General features: G+C 44.9%; 3 protein-coding genes across 3 annotated transcripts; 2 read left to right on the forward strand and 1 right to left on the reverse strand.

The window, feature by feature from the left end:
* Positions 1 to 106: 106 nt before the first annotated feature.
* Positions 107 to 1,284, forward strand: LOC139028450 (zinc finger CCCH domain-containing protein 13-like; the record flags this gene model as incomplete). Its single annotated transcript, XM_070445858.1, has 1 exon — positions 107 to 1,284. A coding segment is annotated over one exon (1,178 nt), but the record flags the coding sequence as incomplete, so codon positions are not given.
* Positions 1,285 to 2,853: 1,569 nt separating this feature from the next.
* On the forward strand, positions 2,854 to 15,513 carry LOC111971039 (zinc finger CCCH domain-containing protein 13-like). The gene is made up of 4 exons (XM_023997849.2): positions 2,854 to 3,024; positions 3,698 to 3,903; positions 14,365 to 14,548; positions 14,749 to 15,513. Exons 1-4 carry the CDS (start codon positions 2,854 to 2,856, stop codon positions 14,977 to 14,979), a joined length of 792 nt encoding a protein of 263 aa, XP_023853617.2. The 3' UTR covers positions 14,980 to 15,513.
* A 1,627-nt stretch (positions 15,514 to 17,140) lies between these two features.
* Positions 17,141 to 22,121, reverse strand: chst10 (carbohydrate sulfotransferase 10). The gene is given in 7 exon segments (XM_023997545.1): positions 17,141 to 19,598; positions 19,950 to 19,984; positions 19,987 to 20,052; positions 21,304 to 21,541; positions 21,722 to 21,830; positions 22,007 to 22,097; positions 22,100 to 22,121. Coding segments are annotated over 7 exon segments (1,122 nt in total). The 3' UTR covers positions 17,141 to 19,037.
* Positions 22,122 to 23,302: the final 1,181 nt, after the last annotated feature.

Here is a 23,302-nt window from a genome sequence, read left to right on the forward strand (position 1 = left end):
GATAAAAAGGTGTTTTGTTTCTTTGACCTTCGTTGACGTTTCCATGGTGTTGATAAACCTTGYCATGGTGCTAACAGAATCCCTCTGCTTCTTGGTGTGTGTTCAGGTGTTGAGAAACACCGGCTGTTGAGTCAGGTGGTACTCCCGCCCCAGGACCCCCTCCTGCGTTCCCCCCCCAGCACCTCTGTAGCGGAGGACACCAAGCCCAGCCGCTGGAAGGACGAGGAGCGCCGTGGAGGCGGGGACAAGAGGGAGGGGAGGAGCCGCAGGAACGAGGAGGCTGACGCCCGTGGAGACAGAGGAGGAGCAGGCAGAGGAGGGGAGAGACGGGGGGAGCACCCCTCAGATAGCAGTACCCCTGTCTCGGCCTCCGGCTCGGACTCTAGGAGAGGTAAAGAGAGGGACGGTCGGGAGCCCACCCCTCCCCCGCCGCCCGTGGCCCTGGTCACCGAGGACAGAGATGCTCCAGTCCCGTCAGGTCATGAGGAGGGCAAGAAGAAGACTAAGTCCCAGAAGAAAGGCCTGAAGAAGGGGAGGAAGGAGGAGGGCGTGGCAGGAGGTGTTTCAGGAGCTCCAGAGAGGTTCACCAACCCAGAGCCCCCCTCCTCCATGGCCCTCTCGGACGGCCCCCCGCCCCCTCTCCTCTCCCCCCGCAAGGCGCCTAAGAAGAAGGCGCTGGACAAGAAGAGGAAACGATCCCGTGGCGCCGAGTCGGACGCGTCTGAGGAGGAACCAGGCTCCTCCCATCTTCCCCTGGGCAAGAGGAACAAGAGGGGTCCCCGGACGCCCCCGCCCGCGCCAAAGGAGGCTCTGCTATCCCAGAGGGCCATGCCACATTCTGTTGCAGAGCCCTTGCCACAGCCCGTCAAAATGGACACCAACTTCAGCGACTGGTCTGACGAGGATGTGCTGGAGCGCGGTGGTGGATCGGCGGCCGTTAAGGCACCKCCCCCCACAGTCCCCACTGAGAGGACTCCGACCGAAGCTCTTCCCAGGAGAGGAGGTCCGAGGGGGGGCAAGGAGAGGGAGAGGATGGAGAGGCCTGTTCCCCTGCCCATCGCCCCTCTGCTGTCCCAGGACCCTCCTATGTTACTACCGACCCTGCCCCCCCAGCCCCTCATGTCCCAGCCCCTGCTGAGGAAGCCTCCTCCGGAGCAGAAGAGGAGCAGCAGTATGGGAAGCAACCAAAGCAGGGCCTCATCCAGACGTCTCCGCTCTCCCTCCAACGAGTCAGCCCACAGAGAGGACCCTCAGAGGTTACCTGCAGCAGGGCAAGGGACCTAGGCCGAGCAGGCGAGGACGACCAGCTGCCAGGCGGGCAACCTCCGAGCCGGGACCGGAGAAGGGAGCGACAGGGGCAGCGTGGTGAGAGAGTAGAGGGGACAGTGCGTTCCACAGAGCCTGCCGGTGGCGAGGGGAGAGGAGCGGAAGTCACGCATCGACCCGCTGAGGAGAGGAGAGCCCAGTCCGCCGCACCTCGCTGCAGGTAACGCGCGAGCACACATCTCTTTTAACAGGTTTAGTTGAAAACAGTGGAAGGCTCCTTACTAGTTTGATTGATATTATATCTGGTTTTATTACTTTCCTGCTGGTTTTCCTTCCAGCCGGGGCAGGACTCTCGGCAGCCACAGCTGCAGACTAGCTCCTGAGTCATAGTCGTACAGGTGCAGTCGCCGGGCCGGGTCCTTACGACGGCCGATCGACGGTGAGAGTGGAGAAAGAGGCGAGGGAGCTGGGAACGAGTTACTTGAGAGGTGAGGCGTGAGCGCAGGTACTCCGACAGCAACAGGGGCCTCCCGGGGCACTAACCTCCTCCAGCAGCATGGGGCAGCAGAGAGATCTGGGAGTCTAGAGGGGCCTCACGGCGAGTGGGGTGGGGAGGGGCCGGTGAACCCCTCTCATGGCGTGGAGCAACAGAGAGTCAAATGAGAAAGCGTGATCTCGCGTTGACATGCGGGGTTGGAGAGAGAGCTGGCTTCTGCCGAGGGTCTCCCCTGCAGCAGCCTGCGAACGAGAGGCGGGACAGGGAGCGCGGTGGAAACAGGGGCGTTCGTTGGCCGTGGTGGCGACCATTTGGCACGACCGGGAGCCCGGCAGAGTGATTGCTAGCTGGATGGATCCCTGCGCTTACATGGGGCCCCAGAACAGGATGGACATGAGGGCGGAGAGACCATTGACGACAGATTATGAGGGAGATCAGATCACATATGAAGGGGAGAGACAGATCCAGATTTAAGACGGGGGATACTGCGAGGAGATAGACCTGCATATGAGGGGCTGATACATTCGACGGGGATAGTGAGAGGAGATATGTAAAGCGAGACTTATGACGACCTGATATCAGGGGAGAATTGCCGCATGGGGATATGCAAGACCCCTGATTATCGGGGGGACATTCGATGGGAACATGAAGAGGAGATATGAGACGGGACATGAGAGGAGACTGCAGAGGAGATTATGAGAACCTGATAGAGGGGAGACATGAGACCTGATATCTAGGGGATGTATCATTCGAGGGGTATGACGCCCGATACTGAGGGGTAGACTATTCCGGGGACATTGTGAGTACTGACTTGTAGGGGAGACATGCAGACCTGATAGTTTAGGGGGAGACATTCGAGGGGATATGAGGGGTGACATTCGATGGGGGATGCACGACTGATATGAGCGGGAGAATCGGGGCGATGAGACCTGATACCTTAGCGGGAGACGATTCGAGGGATGACGACCTGATTTAGGGCGCGACATTCGATGGGGCCATGAGACGGTGATATTAGGGGAGCACTTCGAGGGGAATAATGCCAGGAGGTGGTGCCTGATATCAGACCCGCGACATTCACAGGTCAGATCACAATGAGACCAAGGCATATCAGGGGGCCGCGACAGGGGGCTGAGCTCTCTCCTGCTCCCCACCGAGCTTGGGACCATTCGGCGGACGGACCAGCGAAACCAGGCAACAGCCACACCCTCGTGGGACCGGAGATCGACTCACAGGAGCGAGAAATGCAGCGAACCGCGTTGACGGTAAGCGCGATTCCATCTAGAATCAATACTATAGCCTGATCAGAAAGTCTGTGTTGAAGTGACCATGGGAGCTGGCACGACAGCGGCTTCGTCCCATATCCTTCGTTCCTTTGCTCTATTGTTGTGTTGATTATGGTAGCAGGTTTAATGAGTGAGTTTATCTTTTTGTCTCGAGCACGAAGATGACAGCCGAAGGCGGATGAGCTGTGTGGTGGTGTCTGGCGGCGGCAGGCAGTCACCGAGCCAATCAGTGATGAAGAGTTCGTGACTGAGATTCTTGGCGGACGCGCCAGAAGAGAGAGGATGGGCAGGAAGAAGAGAACGTCGCCGTACAATACTCGGAGAAAAGGACTACATCAGTTCTGGCTGAGAACAGGACTACACGCACTCTCTGGCTGAGAACAGGACTACACACGCTCTCATGGCTTTGCCAGCGGGGTTGCCAGCGTCATGAAAATTCTTCGTCTAATGGCTTCCCTTCGATACCCGATTCAGGAAACTTGCCCAATATCACACCTGGCAACCCTGTCCTAGTCTGCAGTCTAGACACTGGGTAAAATAATAAATATTGTGAACTAATAGTTTGTTTGGTTATTGTGCGTCTACTAGTCCTCCTATGTGCTGTGTCCTCACAGGCTCCTGGATGTGATTCGGATCGTTGGACTCGCGTCAGCTGATGCCCAAGCCAGAAGGCACAGGAGCCCGGGCGGCGGCAGCTCTGCTCCGGTTCACCCAGGGAGTCGCTCCTTCACGGGCCGGCCGCGTCTCGTCAGAGCGCCTGGCTGGTGCCCGACGCTCCTGGGAGAGAGTAGGGAGGCCTCTGCAAGACAGGAGCTGGACGTTCAGCCCTAAGGTGATTGGCCCAGGAGATACTCTTCAGTACTATTACATATTGTACTCAGCATCTTTCTCCTACTCGCGGACCTTAAATATTAGTACTTTCACATCCTGTACTCTCATCTTTTCTCCTGATCGTTCCGGATGTACTATAGTACAGTACACTAACTGTACTCCCTCCCTCATCTTTCTCGTACTGGATTATATTAGTACTATTAACAATACTGTACTCCAATCTTTCTCCTACTGGATTAATTAGTATTATTACAATACTGTATCTCATCTTTCTGCCTACTGGATTATTTGAGTATTATTACATACTGTACTCCATGCTTTTTCTCTACTGGCTTAATATTAGTACTATTACATACTGTAACCTCCCATCTTTCTCCTACTGGAGTTATATTTAAGTATTAATTACATACTGTACTCCATCTTTCTCCTACTGGATATAATTGGTATTATTACATACTGTCCTCCATCTTTCTTCCTCTGGATTATTATTAGTACTATTACATACTGTAACTTCCATCTTTTCCTAGCTGATTATATTAGTCTATTACATACTGGTACTCCATTTTCTCCTACTGGATTATAATTTAGTATATTACATTACTGTACTCTGACAGTCTTTCTCTATTTTAAGAACCAATGTATAATATGACACACATTATCGCATAGCAGCTCTGTTTACTTTACAAGACACAGACTTTTCATGGAAGTATGCATACTTTAGAACGTTGGCTCAGTTGTGTGAGGCATGTGTGGTGTTAGATATGATAAAGTACTCAGGCAGTCAGTGTGATGATTCGTATATGATAAAGCACTAAGGCAGGTAGTGTGATGTTATGATATATGAATAAACGCAGTCAGTGTGATCGTTAGTATATGATGAAGCACTAAAGCAGTCAGTGTGGTGTTAGTATACTTTGATAAAGCATAAGTCAGCTCATGCTGGTGTCTAGTATACTTGATAATCGCACTAAGTCTAGTGCAGTGTGGTGTTAGTATACTGCATACAGCACTAATCAGTCTGTGTGTGTTTAGTATACCATGATCACAAGTACTAAGCAGCCAGTTGTGATGCTAGTATAGTGATAAAGTACTAAGCAGTCATGTTGGTGTTATGTCAATACTGATAAAGCATAAGGCCAGTCATGCTGTCGGTTTAGTATGAACCTACTTGATAACACGCACTAAGCAGTATCAGTGTGGTCGTTAGTATATGAATAAAGTACTAAGCAGCTCACCTGGTGATGCTAGTATATCGAATAAAGTCCCTCAAGCAACGTCAGTGTGGTGTCTGAGTTATATGATCAGAAGCCACTCAGCGCTCAGTGTTGGTCTTAACATATGATTAAGCAGTCATGTGTGCACGCTCAGCTATACTATTAGAAGCATAAGCCCAGTCAGTGTGATGTTGAGTTATACTGATAAGCTTCACCCTAGCGTTAGTGTGATGTTAGTATAAGTCGATAAAAGCACTAAGCAGTCAGTGTGGTCTGTTATATATGATAAAGTCACTAAGTTCAGGCTTCTCAGTGTGACTGTTAGTTATATGATAGCACTAAGCAGCAGTCGTGGTGTAGTATATGATAAACGCACTAACAGTCAGGTCAGTGGTGATGTCTAGTATTTAAATTGAGCATAACGGTACAATGTCAGTCAGTGTTGATGTTTAGCTGATCCCTATTAATATCGCACTAAGCCCATGTCATGTGGTGTTAGTAATATGATTAATGCACTAAGCATCAGCCTGTGCATGTTCAGTTACTGATCAGCTACGAAGCCAGTCTAAGTGTGATGCTTATATATTGATAAAGCACTAAGTCAGTCAGTGTGATTAAGTATAATCTGAGAGTCCCTACGCCACGTGTGATGTTAGTTACCCTGATAAAGCACTAAGCAGTTCTGCTGATGTCTATGTCATACTCCTCTCGATAAACCGCTATAAGCAGCTACAGTGTGGCGATGTTAGTTACGCCCCGTGGAATAAACGCACTGAAGATCAGTCAGTGCTGGTGTTAGTATATGATAAACGCACTAAGGTCAGTGATGTGGTGGTGTAGTACTATCTGTCTAAAGATCCTTACCAGCTCGTCAGCTCGTGATGCTAGTATACTGATAAACGTCACTAAGAGTCCAGTGTGGTGCCTTAGTATATGATTAAGCAGCTAACCTAGCTCAGTGTGGTGTTTAGTCACTATCCGTGAAAAGCACTAGCAGTCAGCTGCTGCTCGCTACGCTATTATGCTCAAGCAACTTAATGAGTCATGTGGTGTTCGTATATCTGCATCCAAGCACCTAAGCAGTCAGTGGTCGTATGCGTTCCCGAGTATACCCCCCACCTGCCCTTGAGTTACAAGCACTTAAGCAGCTCAGCTGCCTGGTACATGCTCAGCTATACTCATATGATAATATGCACAAGCCACGCTCGAGTGTGATGCTTTAGTATATGATAAAGCACTGCAGTCAGTGTGGTGTTAGTATACCCTGTAAAGACTAAGCAGTCAGTTTTGTGGTTGATTTAGTTATATCCTGATAAAGCACTAAGCGTCAGCTGTGGTGTTAGTATTATGATAAAGCACAAAGCAGTCAGTGTGATGCTAGTATACTGATAAAGTATAGCAGTCAGTTGTGAATGTTCAGTCTATATGATAAAGCACTAAGCAGTCAGTGGTGGTGTTAGTATAGATGATAAGCAATAAAGCAGTCAGTGGTGATGTTAGTATACTGAACAATAAGCCCAAGAGGTCAGTGTGCATGTTAGTATATGAATTTAAGCATAAGCAGTCTTCAGTTGTGATTTGTCTTAGTATACCCTGCGGATAAGACTAAGCTCAGTCAGTGTGATGTGTTAGTATTACTCTGATTACAGTACTCAAGCAGTCGTGTGATTGTTAGTATACTCTCCTGATCTGCACTAAGCAGGTTCAGTGTGGTCCTTAACATATGATTAAGCAGTCATGTGATGTTTAGTATATATCCTGCCACTGAAGCACTAAGCTCAGTGGTGTGTCAGTATATGATAAAGCACTAAGCAGTGCAGTGTGAGTTAGTATATGCATAATGTCACTAAGCAGTCAGTGTGTGTTATGTAGTATATGATATAAGACTCAGTCAGTCAGTGTGAGTGCTAGTATCTATGATAAAGCACTAAGCGTCAGTAGGTGATGTCTAGTATGATGAATAAAGCACTGAAGCAGTCCAGATGTGATGTTAGTATAGTAAGTAAACAGCACCGGTGATGATGAAAAGCACTAAGCAGTCAGTGTGTGTTAGTAACGATGATAAAGCACTAAGCAGCTCAGTTGTGGTGTCTAAGTCGATTGAAAGCATCTAAGCAGTCAGTGGTGAGTGCTAGTATAGCATAAAGCACTAACGCATCATTGTGAATGCTTAGTATATGATTAAATCGCACTACGCAGTCAGTGGTGGTGTTAGATACGATGATAAAGCATCTAAGCCAGTCTCAGTGTGATGCTTAGTCTATCTGATACAAGCACTAGCAGTCAGTGGGTGGTCGTTAGTATATGATAAAGGTACTAAGCAGTCCAGCTGTGATGGTTAGTTACTAAATATGAAACAAGCATTAGCAGTCAGTTGTGGGTGTTAGTATAAACTGATAAAGCACCTAACGCAGCTCCAGTCGTGGTGTTATATATGTTAAAGCCTAACAGTCAGTGTGGTGTTTAGTATATGAAGACTAGCATCAGTGTGATGTCTTGAGTATTATTGATCAGAAGCAGCGTAAGCTGTAGTGTGGTCTTAACATATGATTAAGCAGTCAAGTGTCGAATGCTAGTATAGCTGAGTAAAGCACTAAGCAGTCAGTGTGATATGTTAGTAATGATAAGCACTAAGCAAGGTCAGTGTGGTCTAACATATGATTAAGCCGAGTCTAGTGTGATGCTAGTACTATGAAAAGCACAAGCATCAGTTGTGGTGTTAGTATATGATAAGAGCAGTCAGTGTGATGTCTAGTAATATGAAAGCACTAAGGCAGTCAAGTGTGGTGTTTAGTATATGCTAAAGCACTAAGCAGTCAGCTTGTGATGTTAGCTGAATATGATAAGCACTAAGCAGTCAGTGTGGTGTTAGTATATGAATATAGTGAGTATGCAGTCAGTGTGTGTGTTCAGTATATGATAAAGCACTAAGCAGTCAGTGGTGTTGTTAGTATATGATCAAGCACTAAGCAGTCAGTGTGGTGTTAGTATATGATAGCACTAAGCAGTCGTTGTGATGTAGCTATATGATAAGCACTAGCAGTCAGTGTGGTCTTAACATATGATTAAGCAGTCAGTGTGATGCTAGTATATGATAAAGCACTAAGCAGTCAGTGTGATGTTAAGTATATGATAAGCACTAACAGTCAGTGTGATGTTAGTTATATATGATAAAGCTCCTAAGCAGTCAGTGTGATGTTACGTATATGATAAAGCTAACTAAGGCAGTCAGTGATGGTGTAGTATATGATAAAGCACTAGCAGTCCAGTGTGATGTTGTATACGTGATAAAGTCAGTCAGTGTGATGTTAGTTATATGAGTAAGCACTAACAGCAGCTCAAGTGTGGTGTAGTGATTCATGAATAAAGCACTAAGCAGCTCAGTGTTGATGCGTAGCTATGATGATAACAGCACTAATGCAGATCAGTGTGAGTGTTAGTATATAGGATCAAGCACTAAGCAGTCAGTGCTGATGTCTAGTATATGGATAAAGCATAAGCCAGTCCAGTGGTGGATGTAGTATATATGATTAAAGCAGTAAGCGCAAAGTCAGTGGTGATGTTAGTATATCGTGATAAAGAACTAAGCAAGTCAGGTGATGTTAGTATATGATAAAGCACACGCCTCAGTGTGAGTGGTTAGTAATATGTAAAAGTCAGTCTAGCTGTCGTTAGATATGCTGGATATCATAACGCAACTAAGCTTGTCAGTGCTGAATGCCTGTATATATGATAAGAACTAAGCATCAGTGTGGTGGTTAGTATATGATATAAGCACTAAGCTCGTCAGTGTGGTAGTTAAGTATATGATCAAGCACTAAGCTGTGTCAGTATGTTGATGTTAGTATATGATAGAAGCAATTAAAGCAGCTGCAGTGTTGAGTGTTACATAATGATAAAAAGGCACTAAAGCAGTCGAGTGTGGTGTTAGCTATATGATAAAGCACCTAAGCAGTTCAGTGATGATGTTAGTATAATCTGATAAAGCTACTGAAGCTGTCCACGTGTGGATGTTAGTATACTGATAAATGGTAAAAAGCAGTACGAGTGTGGATGTTAGTACTATGATAATAGCACCTAAGCTGTCATGTGTGATCGGTAAGTTATCATGTAAAAGCACTAAAGCTAGCTCCAGTGTGAGTGTTTTCATAGTATATGATAAAATGTCATGCTGATTCGTACATACGAGTAACCCGTGAAGAGTCATGTAGCTATAGTAAAAGTGACTAAGGCCTACGAGTCAGTTGTGAATGTCTAGTATCAAGTGATAAGCACTAAGCAGTTCAAGTGTTGATGTAGTATATGATAAAGCACTAATGCAGTCAGTGTGATGCTAGTATATGATAAAGGTACTAAGCAGTCAGTGTGATGTTGTATATGATCAAGTCACTAAGCAGTTCAGTGTGGATGTAGTATTGATAAAGCACTAACAGTCAGTGTGATGTAGTATATTAGATAAAGTACTATAAGCAGTCATCGTGTGATGTTAGTATATGATAAAGACTAAGCAGCAGTGGTGATGTTAGTAATATGATAATAGCACTAAGCAGTCAGTGTGATGCTAGTATCATGATAAAGTACTAAGCAGTCAGTTGTGATGTTAGTAATATGATATAAGACTAGCCAGTCAGTGCTGTGTAGTATATGATAAGACTAACAGTCAGTGTGATGCTAGTATATGAATAAAGTGACTAAGGCAGCTCAGTGTGGTGTAGTCAGTATGATAAAGTTAACTACGCATGTATCAGCTGTGAATGTTAGTATATGATAGCACTAAGCAGTCAGTGTGATGCTGTATATGATAAAGTACTAAGCAGTCAGTGTGATGTTAGTATATGAATAAAGCACTAAAGCAGTCAGTGTGGTGTTAGTATATGATAAAGCACTAGCAGTGTAGGTGGTGTTAGTATTGATAAAGACTAGCAGTCAGTGTGATGTTAGTATATGATAAACTAAGCAGTCAGTGTGATGTTTAGTATATGAAGCACTAAGCAGTCAGTGTGATGTTAGTATATGATAAAGACTAAGCAGTCAGTGTGATGTTAGTAATGTGATAAGACTAAGCAGTCAGTGTGATGTTTAGTATATGATAAAGCACTAAGCAGTCAGTGTGTGTGTAGTATATGATAAAGTACTAGGCAGTCAGTGTGATGTTGTATATGATAAAGACTAAGCAGTCAGTGTGGTGTTAGTATATGATAAAGCACTAAGCGTCAGTGTGATGTTAGTAATATGATAAAGCACTAAGCAGTCAGTGTGATGTTAGTATATGATAAAGCACTAAGCGTCAGTGTGATGTTAGTATATGATAAAGCACTAAGCAGTCAGTGTGATGTTAGTATATGATAAAGCACTAAGCAGTCAGTGTGATGTTAGTATATGATAAAGCTAAGCAGTCAGTGTGATGTTAGTATATGATAAGACTAAGCAGTCAGTGTGGTGTTAGTATATGATAAAGCAGTCAGTGGTGATGTAGTATATGATAAAGCACTAAGCAGTCAGTGTGATGTTAGTATATGATAAAGCACTAAGCAGTCAGTGTGATGTTAGTATATGATAAAGCACTAAGCAGTCAGTGTGGTGTTAGTATATGATAAAGCACTAAGCAGTCAGTGTGGTTGTTAGATATGATAAAGCACTAAGCAGTCAGTGTGTGTTAGTATATGATAAGCACTAAGCAGTCAGTGTGATGTTAGTATATGATAAGCACTAAGCAGTCAGTGTGATGTTTAGTATATGATAAAGCACTAAGCAGTCAGTGTGATGTTTAGTATATGATAAAGCACTAAGCAGTCAGTGTGGTGTTAGTATATGATAAAGCACTAAGCAGTCAGTGTGGTGTTAGTATATGATAAAGCACTAAGCAGTCCGTGTGGTGTTAGATATGATAAAGCACTAAGCAGTCAGTGTGATGTAGTATATGAATAAATGCAGTCAGTGTGATGTTAGTATATGATAAAGCACTAGCAGTCAGTGTGTGTTAGTATATGATAAAGCACTAAGCAGTCAGTGTGGTTAGTTATTGATAAAGCACTAAGAGTCAGTGTGTGTTAGTATATGATAAAGCACTAAGAGTCAGTGTGATGTTAGTATTTGATAAAGCACTAAGCAGTCAGTGTGGTGTTAGTATATATGATAAAGCACTAAGCAGTCAGTGTGGTGTTTAGTATATGATAAAGCACTAAGCAGTCAGTGTGATGTTAGTATATGAATAAAGCACTAAGCAGTCAGTGTGGTGTTAGTAATATGATAAAGCACAAAGCAGTCAGTGTGATGTTAGTATATGATAAAGACTAAGCAGTCAGTGTGATGTTAGTATATGATAAAGACTAAGCAGTCAGTGTGGTGTTAGTATATGATAAGCATAAGCATCAGTGTGTGTTAGTATATGATAAAGCACTAAGCAGTCAGTGTGGTGTTAGTATATGATAAAGCACTAAGCAGTCAGTGTGGTGTATATATATGATAAGCATCTAAGCAGTCAGTGTGATGTTTAGTATATGATAAGCACTAAGCAGTCAGTTGGATGTTAGTATATGATAAGCATCAAGCAGTCAGTGTGGTGTTAGTATATGATAAAGCATAAGCAGTCAGTGTATGTTAGTATGATAAAGCATAAGCAGTCAGTGTGGAGGTTAGTATGATAAAGACTAAGCAGTCAGTGTGGTATGTTATATATGATAAAGCACTAAGCAGTCATGTGTGTGTTAGTATATGATAAGCTAAGCAGTCAGTGTGTGTTATAGTATATGATAAAGCACTAAGCAGTCAGTGTGTTGTTAGTATTGATAAGACTAAGCAGTCAGTGTGATGCTAGTATATGATAAAGCACTAAGCAGTCAGTGTGATGTTGTATATGATAAAGCACTAAGCAGTCAGTGTGTGTTAGTATATGATAAGCACTAAGCAGTCAGTGTGTGTTAGATTGATAAGCATCAAGCAGTCAGTGTGTTGTAGTATATGATAAAGCACTAAGCAGTCAGTGTGATGTTAGGTATCTGATAAAGCACTAAGCAGTCAGTGTGGTGTTAGTTAGTATAATGATAAAAGCACTAAGCAGTCAGTGTGATGTAGTATTGATAAGCATTAAGCAGTCAGTGTGGTGTTGTAGTATATGATAAGCACTAAGCAGTCAGTGTGATGTTAGTATATGATAAAGCACTAAGCAGTCAGTGTGTGTTAGTATAGATGATTAAAGCACTAAGCAGTCAGTGTGATGTTAGTATATGATAAACACTAAGCAGTCAGTGTGTGTTTAGTAATATGATAAAGCACTAACAGTCAGTGTGGTGTTAGTATATGATAAAGCACTAAGCAGTCAGTGTGTGTTAGTATTGATAAAGCACTAAGCAGTCAGTGTGGTGTTAGTATATGATAAAGCACTAAGCAGTCAGTGTGATGTTAGTATATGAATAAAGCAGTCAGTGTGGTGTTAGTATATGATAAAGCACTAAGCAGTCAGTGTGGTGTTAGTATATGATAAAGCACTAAGCGTCAGTGTGGTGTTAGTAATTGATAAAGCATTAAGCAGTCAGTGTGATGTTAGTATATGATAAAGCAGTTCAGTGTGTGTTAGTATATGATAAAGCACTAAGCAGTCAGTGTGATGGTATAGATATGATAAGCACTAAGCAGTCAGTGTGATGTGTATATGATAAAGCACTAAGCAGTCAGTGTGATGTTAGTATATGATTAAGCAGTCAGTGTGGTGTTAGTATATGATAAGCACTAAGCAGTCAGTGTGATGTTAGTATAATGATAAAGCAGTCAGTGTGGTGTTAGTATATGATAAAGCACTAAGCAGTCAGTGTGATGTTAGTATATGATAAAGCACTAAGCAGTCAGTGTGATGTTAGTATATGATAAGCACTAAGCAGTCAGTGTGATGTTAGTATATGATAAAGCACTAAGCAGTCAGTGTGGTGTTAGTAATATGATAAAGCACTAAGCTGTCAGTGTGATGTTAGTATATGATAAAGACTAAGCAGTCAGTGTGATGTTAGTATATGATAAAGCATAAGCAGTCAGTGTGGTGTTAGTATATGATAAAGTACTAAGCAGTCAGTGTGATGTTAGTATATGATAAAGCACTAAGCAGTCAGTGTGGTGTTAGTATATGATAAAGCAGTCAGCTGTGATGTTAGTATATGATAAAGCAGTCAGTGTGATGTTAGTATATGATAATCACTAAGCAGTCAGTGTGATGTTAGTATATGATAAAGTACTAAGCAGTCAGTGTGATGTTAGTATATGATAAAGCATAAGCAGTCAGTGTGGTGTTAGCATATGATAAAGCAGTCAGTGGTGATGTTAGTATATTAAAGCAGTCAGTGTGATGTTAGTATATGATAAAGCAGTCAGTGTGATGTTAGTAATATGATAAAGCAGTCAGTGGTGTGTTAGTATATGATATAAGCACTAAGCAGTCAGTGTGATGTTAGTATATATAAAGCACTAAGCAGTCAGGTGTGGTGTTAGTATTGATAAAGCACTAAGCAGTCAGTGTGTGTTAGTATATGATAAGCACTAAGCAGTCAGTGTGATGTTAGTATATGATAAAGCACTAAGCAGTCAGTGTGATGTTAGTATATGATAAAGCAGTCAGTGTGGTGTTAGCATATGATAAAGCAGTCAGTGTGATGTTAGTATATGATAAAGCAGTCAGTGTGATGTTAGTATATGAATAAAGCAGTCAGTGTGGTGTTAGTATATGAAATAAGCACTAAGCAGTCAGTGTGGTGTTAGTATATGATAAAGCACTAAGCAGTCAGTGTGGTGTTAGTATATGATAAAGCACTAAGCAGTCAGTGTGGTGTTAGTATATGATAAGCACTAGCAGTCAGTGTGAGCTTGTATAGTTGATAAGCACTAAGCAGTCAGTGTGATGTTAGTATATGATAAAGCACTAAGCAGTCAGTGTGATGCTAGTATATGATAAAGCACTAAGCAGTCAGTGTGGTGTTAGTATATGATAAAGCACTAAGCAGTCAGTGTGGTGTTAGTATATGATAAAGCACTAAGCAGTCAGTGTGGTGTTAGTATATGATAAGCACTAAGCAGTCAGTGTGATGTTAGTATATGATAAAGCACTAAGCAGTCAGTGTGGTGTTAGTATATGATAAAGCACTAAGCAGTCAGTGTGATGTTAGTATATGATAAAGCACTAAGCAGTCAGTGTGGTGTTAGCATATGATAAAGCACTAAGCAGCGGCAATAGAAACATCTTTATGTCTCTTCCATTCATCACTGGAAACATCCAGTGAGTCTAACCCAGCTCTCCGTCCATTCCTCCAGATGCTGACAAGCTGTTTGAGCACGACCTGGGTGCTCTGAACAAGGCKGCTCTGAACAGGAAGGTYGAGAGGGCAGGTCTGCTGAGGAACCTGGGCCCCTGCTGTAAGGCCCTCTGTGCCCGTAGGGACATGGCCATCAGACGGCAGCTCCTCAAGAACCAAAAGGTGAGTGCTCCAAGAAAATGTACTTGTACCCAGAACCATAGACTATTCTAGACCATATACCTATTGACTAAGATGGCCCTGTACTGTAGGATATATGGAGGAATAGACTGGGATTATGTAGATAGTATATTATAATAGATGGAGCAATACTTTGATAGATGCCTATCGCTGTATAGTAAGCCAACTCTCTTTCTCTCCAGGGCCTGACCAAGCAGATGTACCCCAGTGTTCCTGTGGTGGACAGCGAGCTCTTCCAACTCAGCATGCGTCTCTTCAAGAAGACTGTAGCCGCCGCCAGAAGCAACCAGCCCCCGTTGGGGCCCCCAGCAGGCCCAGAGAAGGCCGACAAGGGGCCACCGGGGCTGGTACCGGCAGCTTCACCGGTAGCCAAGCCCGGTACACCACAGCCCCCCGAGATGTGTGTCTCCTGAGAGCGTGCAGGGCTTATGAGTAAAAACAAACGCTGCATGATGAAACTGACCTATGATCAGAAATTGAATCAGCTCTGACTACTAAGCCTGCTCTGAGTCCCTGCCCCCTAACTCTAAACCCCGCCCCCTAACGCTAAACCCCGCCCCCCTGCTATAGCCTTTTTAATCACATGGAAAAATCTAACAAAACGCTGAAACTCTTGTCAGTCAGCAGTGCTGTCATTATGGAAGACTGATCTGATCCGCAAGTACTGTACTGCTTCTACCATAGAGACTATTGGAGATACTAGCCTATGGAGGGATTGATAGAGGCCTTGTACAATGTACTGTACCTTGAACTAGAAATGAAAATGCTACAGGAAAGACATGCATTTTCCCGAATAACACAGTTGTTGTTTTTGTGCGATTGGATATTTGTTGTCAGGGGGGTGATTACTTCTCCCTTTCATAATGAAGTTGCTATATGTTTTTTGTTTCTTTTGTTGTGCATTGGTTTTGAAGACTGCATTAAAGTGGTTAGTTGTTCATTTGTAATGGCTCTTATCCTTGTTTTGTATGGAGTTCAGTCTTATTGCCATGTGCTGCTTGATGTCATTTGTGTATTGTTCAAGAGACATTGACTACATCCCCGATGGCACCCTATTCCCTATGTAGTGCACTTCTTCTGACCTGGCCCATAGGGCTCGGGTCAAAAGTAGTGCACTGTATAGGGTGTAATTTGGGATGCACCCTGGCCAAACGCACTCAAATCTCTGAGTGACTTGTATGAATGTTTACTGTACTGCCTAGGCTACTCCACCCCGACATGAATACATTTCTCTTGAGGTCACTCGAAACTTTGGCAATGGCCTACTTTACTAGGACCTCTGGGTTAAACTCAGCCAACACTCTCAGACTGCTGTGCCATAACAACACTCCAGTCTAGACACTTACCGACAGGACTCTGGCTGGCCTGAACATATTCCCATCAGAAGATGGATTTGACTCTTAAACTATGATGACTCTCTGTAGCAGTGTTGAATTGTCTTAATGTATTCTGTTTGCAGGTTGAAAGATTACATGAATTGTGGTGGTAGGTCTAATTGAATGAATTCTGGTGGTAGAACTAATTAGGGCTGGGCGGTATACCGTTTTTTGCGATATACCGGTATAGATGCATGGACTGGTTTGGGTTTTTATTTTACCTTCTATAACGGTATTTGAATGTTTGGTTTGTTAAATGTGATACGCAGTGTGTAATGTCCATTTTTATAGTTCACTACTTGAGTCACCTCTCCCCCATGCGGCTTTCCACACAGACCTAGCCCTGGCTCCAGGTCCTGTCACTCAAGGAGCGCATTTGTTTTTCCTCGACCACGAGACAGTTGCGTTCAGGCTGCATGGTCTATGCAGCACATGCAACAATGTTGATGACAACGATGCAGTTGTCACTTTGCGTCTTAATATAAATCTACTAGCATTCTATAATTACACTATTAGCTTGTTTTTTTTACATCTGCAAACAGCTAGTTTGTCTTATCAAGTTGTTCCTAAATCTTGTTAGCCGCTAATGCTAATCGCTAGCTAATAAATGTACTAGAAAGAGCAAGCGTAATTAGTTTTTCAACCTGATAATACCAGTGATGGTGTAGACATAATTCAGCATGTTTGTGCAACAGTATTTTCTAAATTCGAGGTAAACGCAAAGCAAGAATATGTTAGTAGCTTACTTCATGTAGCTAAGAGAGAACATTCAATGTAGCCAAAGATTAAAGGGCCCCCTAGGAAACACCTATCATCAACACTTTAGTTCCGACACTGTCACAATAACTCCTCCCTGGCATTTTCATTCGTTGTCATGTCAAACACTGTATTAAAAGTGCCCACTATTATATAACTAGAATATACATTCTATTTCCATGATTCCAACAGTTAGTTAAGTGTTATGCTCTAAATGCAAGTCAAATTGCAACATTTGCTTAAAAGGAAGGCCCAGTTGCTTGCCCATATCGTGTAGCCCTACGTGGCAGTGTAGAAATGATCTCAAATGCAGAAAACGATGACTTTTTGGGGGGTTGAAGTTGAATTGAACAGTATAAAACAATCAGAATGCAGAAAGACCCATTTTGAAATCACGTAGTATCTATGTGTTGCCACCCTAGGATCACACACTACTCATAAAGAACATGTACAACTTTTATTATTCAAAAACATAAAATTAAAAAAGAAAATACCGTGCTGTAATATTTTGCCCATATGGCCCAGCCCTAGGTGTAATTGAATGAATTGTGGTGGTGGGTCTACTGCTAGAATGAGAATATCAGGTCTACTGCAGGGTAACTGACCTCACATGTAAAGACAAAATACATACATACATGTGTTGTGGTACAGAGAAGAGTGCAAAAGACCAGTTTTATATTTGACATGAAACCTTTATTACTCAGTAACCATCGCCTGTCCACCTAGCTCTGTCATACCATGTGACTGACCATACCAAACATTGGTTGATTCAAAAGGTCAACAGGAACTGTCACTCACTTCTCTTCATGGACGCCATTGGACGGTGTCGTGTTTAGGATGAAGAATAAGACAATTCATGGAATTCAATTGTGAAATAACAGTTCTGAGGATGAGAAAATGAAACCATTTTTTCCTTCTCCCAGGTACCCGTTGTAGTCTAATGTACTGCCCTTACAGGTGGCAAACTGAGACGGAAGAGGAAGCGATGCATCCCACTCCCTCACTTTATGGTTTATATACAGTCAAGGAACTAAGTAGACCAGACACAGCTGCTATCGCAATGATGTCTACGGGAGAGCCACCGCTTAAGTAGAACGTAAACAGCCTGAGTAAGACATCTAAGTTCATCCACCTTCTTTGACATAAGTATGGGTATAGAAGAGGGTTGGCTGTATGCCTCCAATCCATATTGCCATGATCCCATATTATGTGTCTGGGCTGAATTTAACTGGATTAACCCTGAAGGCCATCTATATATCTGTCTGTCTACTGTACTGGATGGGAACATGAGGTAAGACCCAGGGACTGTACACCCCATGACATAATACAGGCATAGTATTATCCACTGTAGTAGCTTCAGCCAATCAGCAGGAGTTACGCCACAGTGAACCTCCCCCTGTCACCTGAACACAGGCATTGCAGACACTGACTCCTCCCACTCAGCGCTTGTCAACCCTTTGAGTCACAGAATCACACCATTTATATAGGTGCCCGAGTTTTGAAGCTAGATGGAGTTGCTCTACTCTGTATGAGCGGTTAGACTGGAGGAAGAGAGCTGGGGCTCTGATATTATTAACCGGTTAGTGTTTCACTAGCATCTCTATAACCTTGCATTCAAACTGATTTGCTCCGTTTCAATGGTGTGCTCAGCATTCAGTCTGGTTTAACCAGGCTACTGTCTCCCAGACCCACTTCAGTGTTAGTCCATAATGCAGTACCAGCAGCAGACCTGCTTTCTGTGGACTGTAGGTGCAGAGGGTGGTACAATTTAGCACAGTATGTAACAGTAATCTCTGGTTTAAATAAAGTAATTATTATAATACAAAAAGCTTTGTTAAATAACATTAAAATGTGGCACTTAATTCATTGGTCGTATGGCGAATACAGCCATTAGCCATGACCATAGTGAGTAACTCTCCATCACCTCGGTCSTCATGCCATTCATGGCCACCATGGTGACGGCTACCAGGAAGTAGAGGCATGTAGTACAGTCATCGCCCATGGTGACAGTTGCTAGGCAGAGGCAGGAAGTGTTGCTAGGTCGAGACAGGAATTACTGTCAGCCAGGTAGAGGAGTGACGATCATCCTACAGCAGATCAGCAYGTTATATCAGACCAACCTGTAGTCTCCATCCCTCCCTGGCTTGAGCCCGGATGGTGGGGATCACTAGTCTCTACTATGGCTCCTAGTTAGAGCAGCMAGGCTAGRCGGCTAGCTAGCTACACCCTCCCTACCTCTTCAGTAAACCACACACTGATTAAGATGCATGTTAGATTAGAGAGACATTATATTATTATAATATCGTTGCAAAACAGTCTTTCTTTAGTGTCGTCGTCATTCAGTTTAGCAGGAAGTCCGGGCTGGGGTAGCCGAAGAGGCTGAAGTCTCCTTGGTACCGGCCGTAAAGCCGCCTGACGTCCCGCTTGCTGATGCCTGAGAAGTAGCGYTCCACCTTGGTCCGGTTGTAACGGGTGATCCCCGGGGGGATGGTGGGGTACGATACCAGACGCTCTATCCCGGCAGCTTTCAGGATGTAGGGGGCATCGCGTTCTAGAGTTTCGTGGTGCCCCACGACGCTGTACGTGATGTCACAGGGGGCGCAGAGTTCCGCGTACGTCACCCAGTGGATAACATGCTCCCCAAACTGACGGTCCATGCGGCGCCGCCCGGGCTCGTCGCCCAGGTAACGGATGAAGTCCTCGAAGCGCAGGCCCGTAGTCGCCTTGTTGTTGTCGTTGTCACGGTGACTCTTACGGTACTTGCGGATGATGGCGGGAGCGATGTCGTGCTTGTACCAGGGCTCGAAGCGCGGGTTCTTCACAAACTTGTCCTTGAAGGCGGAGATGAGGCGCTCGAACGGGTCTCTGACGATGAAGAACTTGAAGTATGTGGCTAACCTGGCGAGATAAAACAAAAAGCACAGTGTGAGTCCCATAGAATCAGAACAACACAATGGAATACAGGGCAGGGCCAAACAAGTCAGTAAAGGTGTTAAGCARAACKAGCCGTCCTTCCTTGACGTAAAGCACRGCTCTATAACATTTGAGTCATTTAGCAGACATTCTTATCCAGACCCACTTACAATTAGTGCATTAATCTTAAGATAGCAAGTGATTGGGTAGGTGTAAGCAATGGTAGCCTACATTACCATCTTATTACTTTAACCAATCTAACTAATTCAGATCTGTGATTACTTCAAGGAAGGACGATAGGATGCATTTCTGAAGTATTGGAGCAGGGCCTTAACCTTTTTAGTGATTTCTTTCTCCGTCAGAGAGGAGAGGCGGGCAGTCCGTTCTTCTCATGGTCATGAACCAGGTTCTCTGGATCTCCTCCACAGTGGAAGAACTCTCCTGAGGGGCAAAAGGACAGAGAAGAACACTATTTTTTCGTCCTTCACTGGGATCGAGGCTACTACATCACTACAATTTACAGACAGATAAGTACGTTTTGAGTCAACTTTTACTCATCATCACTCACTGACACCGTCTTCCTTCCTCTCTCACTCCCTCCACACCGACTCTCTCCCTACCAACCTCCCTCACCGACTCTCTCCCTACCGTCCTCCCTCACGGACTCTCTCCCTACCGTTCCTCACTCACCGACTCTCTCCCTACCGTCCTCCCTCACCGACTCTCTCCCTACCGTCCCTCACCGACTCTCTCCCTACCGTCCTCCCTCACCGAACTCTCTCCCTACCGTCCTCCCTCACCGACTCTCTCCCTACGTCTCCTCACCGACTCTCTCCCTACCGTCCTCCCTCACCGACTCCTCTCCTACCGTCCTCCTCACCGACTCTCTCCCTACCGTCCTCCCTCACCGACTCTCTCCCTACTCCTCCTACCGCTCTCTCCCTCACGCTCCCTCCGACTCTCCCCTACCGTCCTCCCTCACCGACTCTCTCTACCGTCCTCCCTCACCGACTCTCTCCCTACCGTCCCTCCTCACGCGACTCTCTCTCCTACCGTCCTCCCTCACCGACTCTCTCCCTACCGTCCTCCCACACCGACTCTCTCCCTACCGTCCTCCACACCGACTCTCTCCCTACCGTCCTCCCACCGATTCCTCCCCACCGTCCCTCCCACCGACTCTCTCCCACCGTCCTCCCTCACCGACTCTCTCCCACCGTCCTCCTCACCGACTCTCTCCTACCGTCCTCCTCACCGACTCTCTCCCTACCGTCCTCCCTCACGACTCTCTCCTACCGTTCCCTCACCGACTCTCTCCCTACGTCCTCCTCACCGACTCTCTCCCTACCGTCCTCCCTCACCGACTCTCTCCCTACCGTCCTCCTCACCGACCTCTCCCTACCGTCCTCCTCACCGACTCTCTCCCTACCGTCCTCCCTCACCGACTCTCTCCCTACCGTCCTCCCTCACCGACTCTCTCCCTACCGTCCTCCTCACCGACTTCTCTCTCTACCGTCCTCCCTCACCGACTCTCTCCATACTGTCCTCCCTCACCGATCTCTCCCTACCGTCCTCCCTCACTGACTCTCTCCCTACCGTCCTCCTCACTGACTCTCTCCCTACCACGTCCTCCTCAACTGACTCTCTCCCTACCGTCTCCCACACGACTCCTCTCCTACAGTCTCCCTCACTCACCATTGAGAACGATGAGGACCTTCTTCCATTGAGTGTTGCCCACTTTGGGGGTCTGGCAGAAGAGGATCTTGTGTTTGTCGCACACAAAGATGCGGTCCAAGACAAACTTGTTGATTGAGGTGTGAGTGAGGTTCCTGAGGGAGTCGTTCTTACACACGGCTGACAGCAGCTCCAGACGCCTCGTCTCCACAGTGTTCCAGTCTGTTGGGTTGGCCATGGAGGAGGGGCCTACTGAGGACTGACACACACACACACACACACACACACACACACACACACACACACACACACACACACACACACACACACACACACACACACACACACACACACACACACACACACACACACACAACAACACATTCAAGTAACTGATGATTCTGTTTCAAGGGCGCACACACACAAACAAAACACCTACCAGGTCTGATGACTTGGGAGCTCTTCTGTCTGATTTCTGAGCTGGCAGTGATTTGATGGACTTAACTCCTGGTTGAGTCCAACTCTGCATCTCAGTCTTCTCCCATAGTCTGAAACACAAAACACTAAGAGATCACAAGACAATTCCAAGGGGGTAGACTAGACATTTAAATCTAACAGCATAGCTGTTATGTAACTATAGCTACAACTCTAGCTGAACAATTACTGAAAGGAATAGATAGCTAGTATTGATGAGAAAAAAACAATCAGGTTTCAGTCTGATAACTTACCATCCGTGGCTCTGGCGTTAAAATTGATAAACTTGTTGGCAAACACGAGGATGAGCAACACCCAGCCGCAAGCCCCGACGAGCAGCAGTGGTGCCGCATCGTTATTTGCATCACCGTGGGCCATCGAAGTATTGCGCATCGAAGTAGCGACGGTACCTGCAGAAACAGCTGTTTAGCAATAGCAGGTAGTCTTTCTCGCCAGACTCTGCACAGATGAAAGGGGGAAACCTTACCATACTATTTGGACTGAAGGCTAGTTAACGTTAGCTAGTTGTCATAATCTTTGGACTCAGGCGGGCGCTCCACCGGCACAGGCAGAGGAGTGGCACAGGGACAGTGAGGAGAGACTAGTTACTTAGCAGGCTACCTAGCTAGCTTKGCATCCATAGGCTACCATTTCAGCAGGCTGTAAAACTACATTACCATTTATGCCAATCACCAACTAACTATAGGCGCGGTCAAAACAACTGTCCCTACTGAAAGCCAGGGCGAGATCAATTTAGCTCAACTAGCTGGCTAACTTCAGTTAACGTTAGCTACTGTTAGCTTGTTGCTGGCTAGCCATAATTCTGACCATTCCGAATAGTGTAGCAAGCTAGGCCTGCTCCTGAGTACGTTTGACTTGATCAGAAAATGATCTGATAGTTAGTTTCCCATTGTAAAACCCAAATGTGARGTCTTACCTGCTGTGTAATTGCAACTAATGCAATAGTAACGTTTCTTGTGATGTTCGCGTACCTGTCCCGTTATCCATGTTGTTGATGCAATAACACAGACCAATTTCGCCCTCTAGCGTTCAAACCGCACAACATAGGACTGGACAAGACTACCCGAGAACTAGCTATGCAATTGGCCAGTGATATCGTATGCTCCTGTATAAAWWWWWTTTTTTWAAACTCTACACAAAAAGTTGTGCATATGCTCACTGCAAATATAAAATTAGCTTAGACTATGGGCTACCATCATACATGGCTTCATATGGCACACAATGCAACATTGACTACTCGCCCTAGTCATATCATGCTGCATGTGTGTTTGGACAACAATGTGTACCCTGTTGTACATTCAGATGCCAGTGGGGATAAGTATCAGTGTTGCACAACATACACATATCAGGATAAGGCTTACCGTGTGAAATACTTATTGTTTTATTAAATACATACAATTCCTCAGTTACATGGCCAGCATCATGMGTATTATTGGCATTGTTTGCATAAATGACATTGCTGCTGTTGCTCTTGGTCTTCTTGGGGAGCAGCTGGGCTTGGATGTTTAGAAGAACACGCCCCTCA

This window comes from Salvelinus sp. IW2-2015, linkage group LG12, assembly GCF_002910315.2.
Source record: "Salvelinus sp. IW2-2015 linkage group LG12, ASM291031v2, whole genome shotgun sequence".
Lineage (NCBI taxonomy): Eukaryota > Metazoa > Chordata > Actinopteri > Salmoniformes > Salmonidae > Salvelinus > Salvelinus sp. IW2-2015.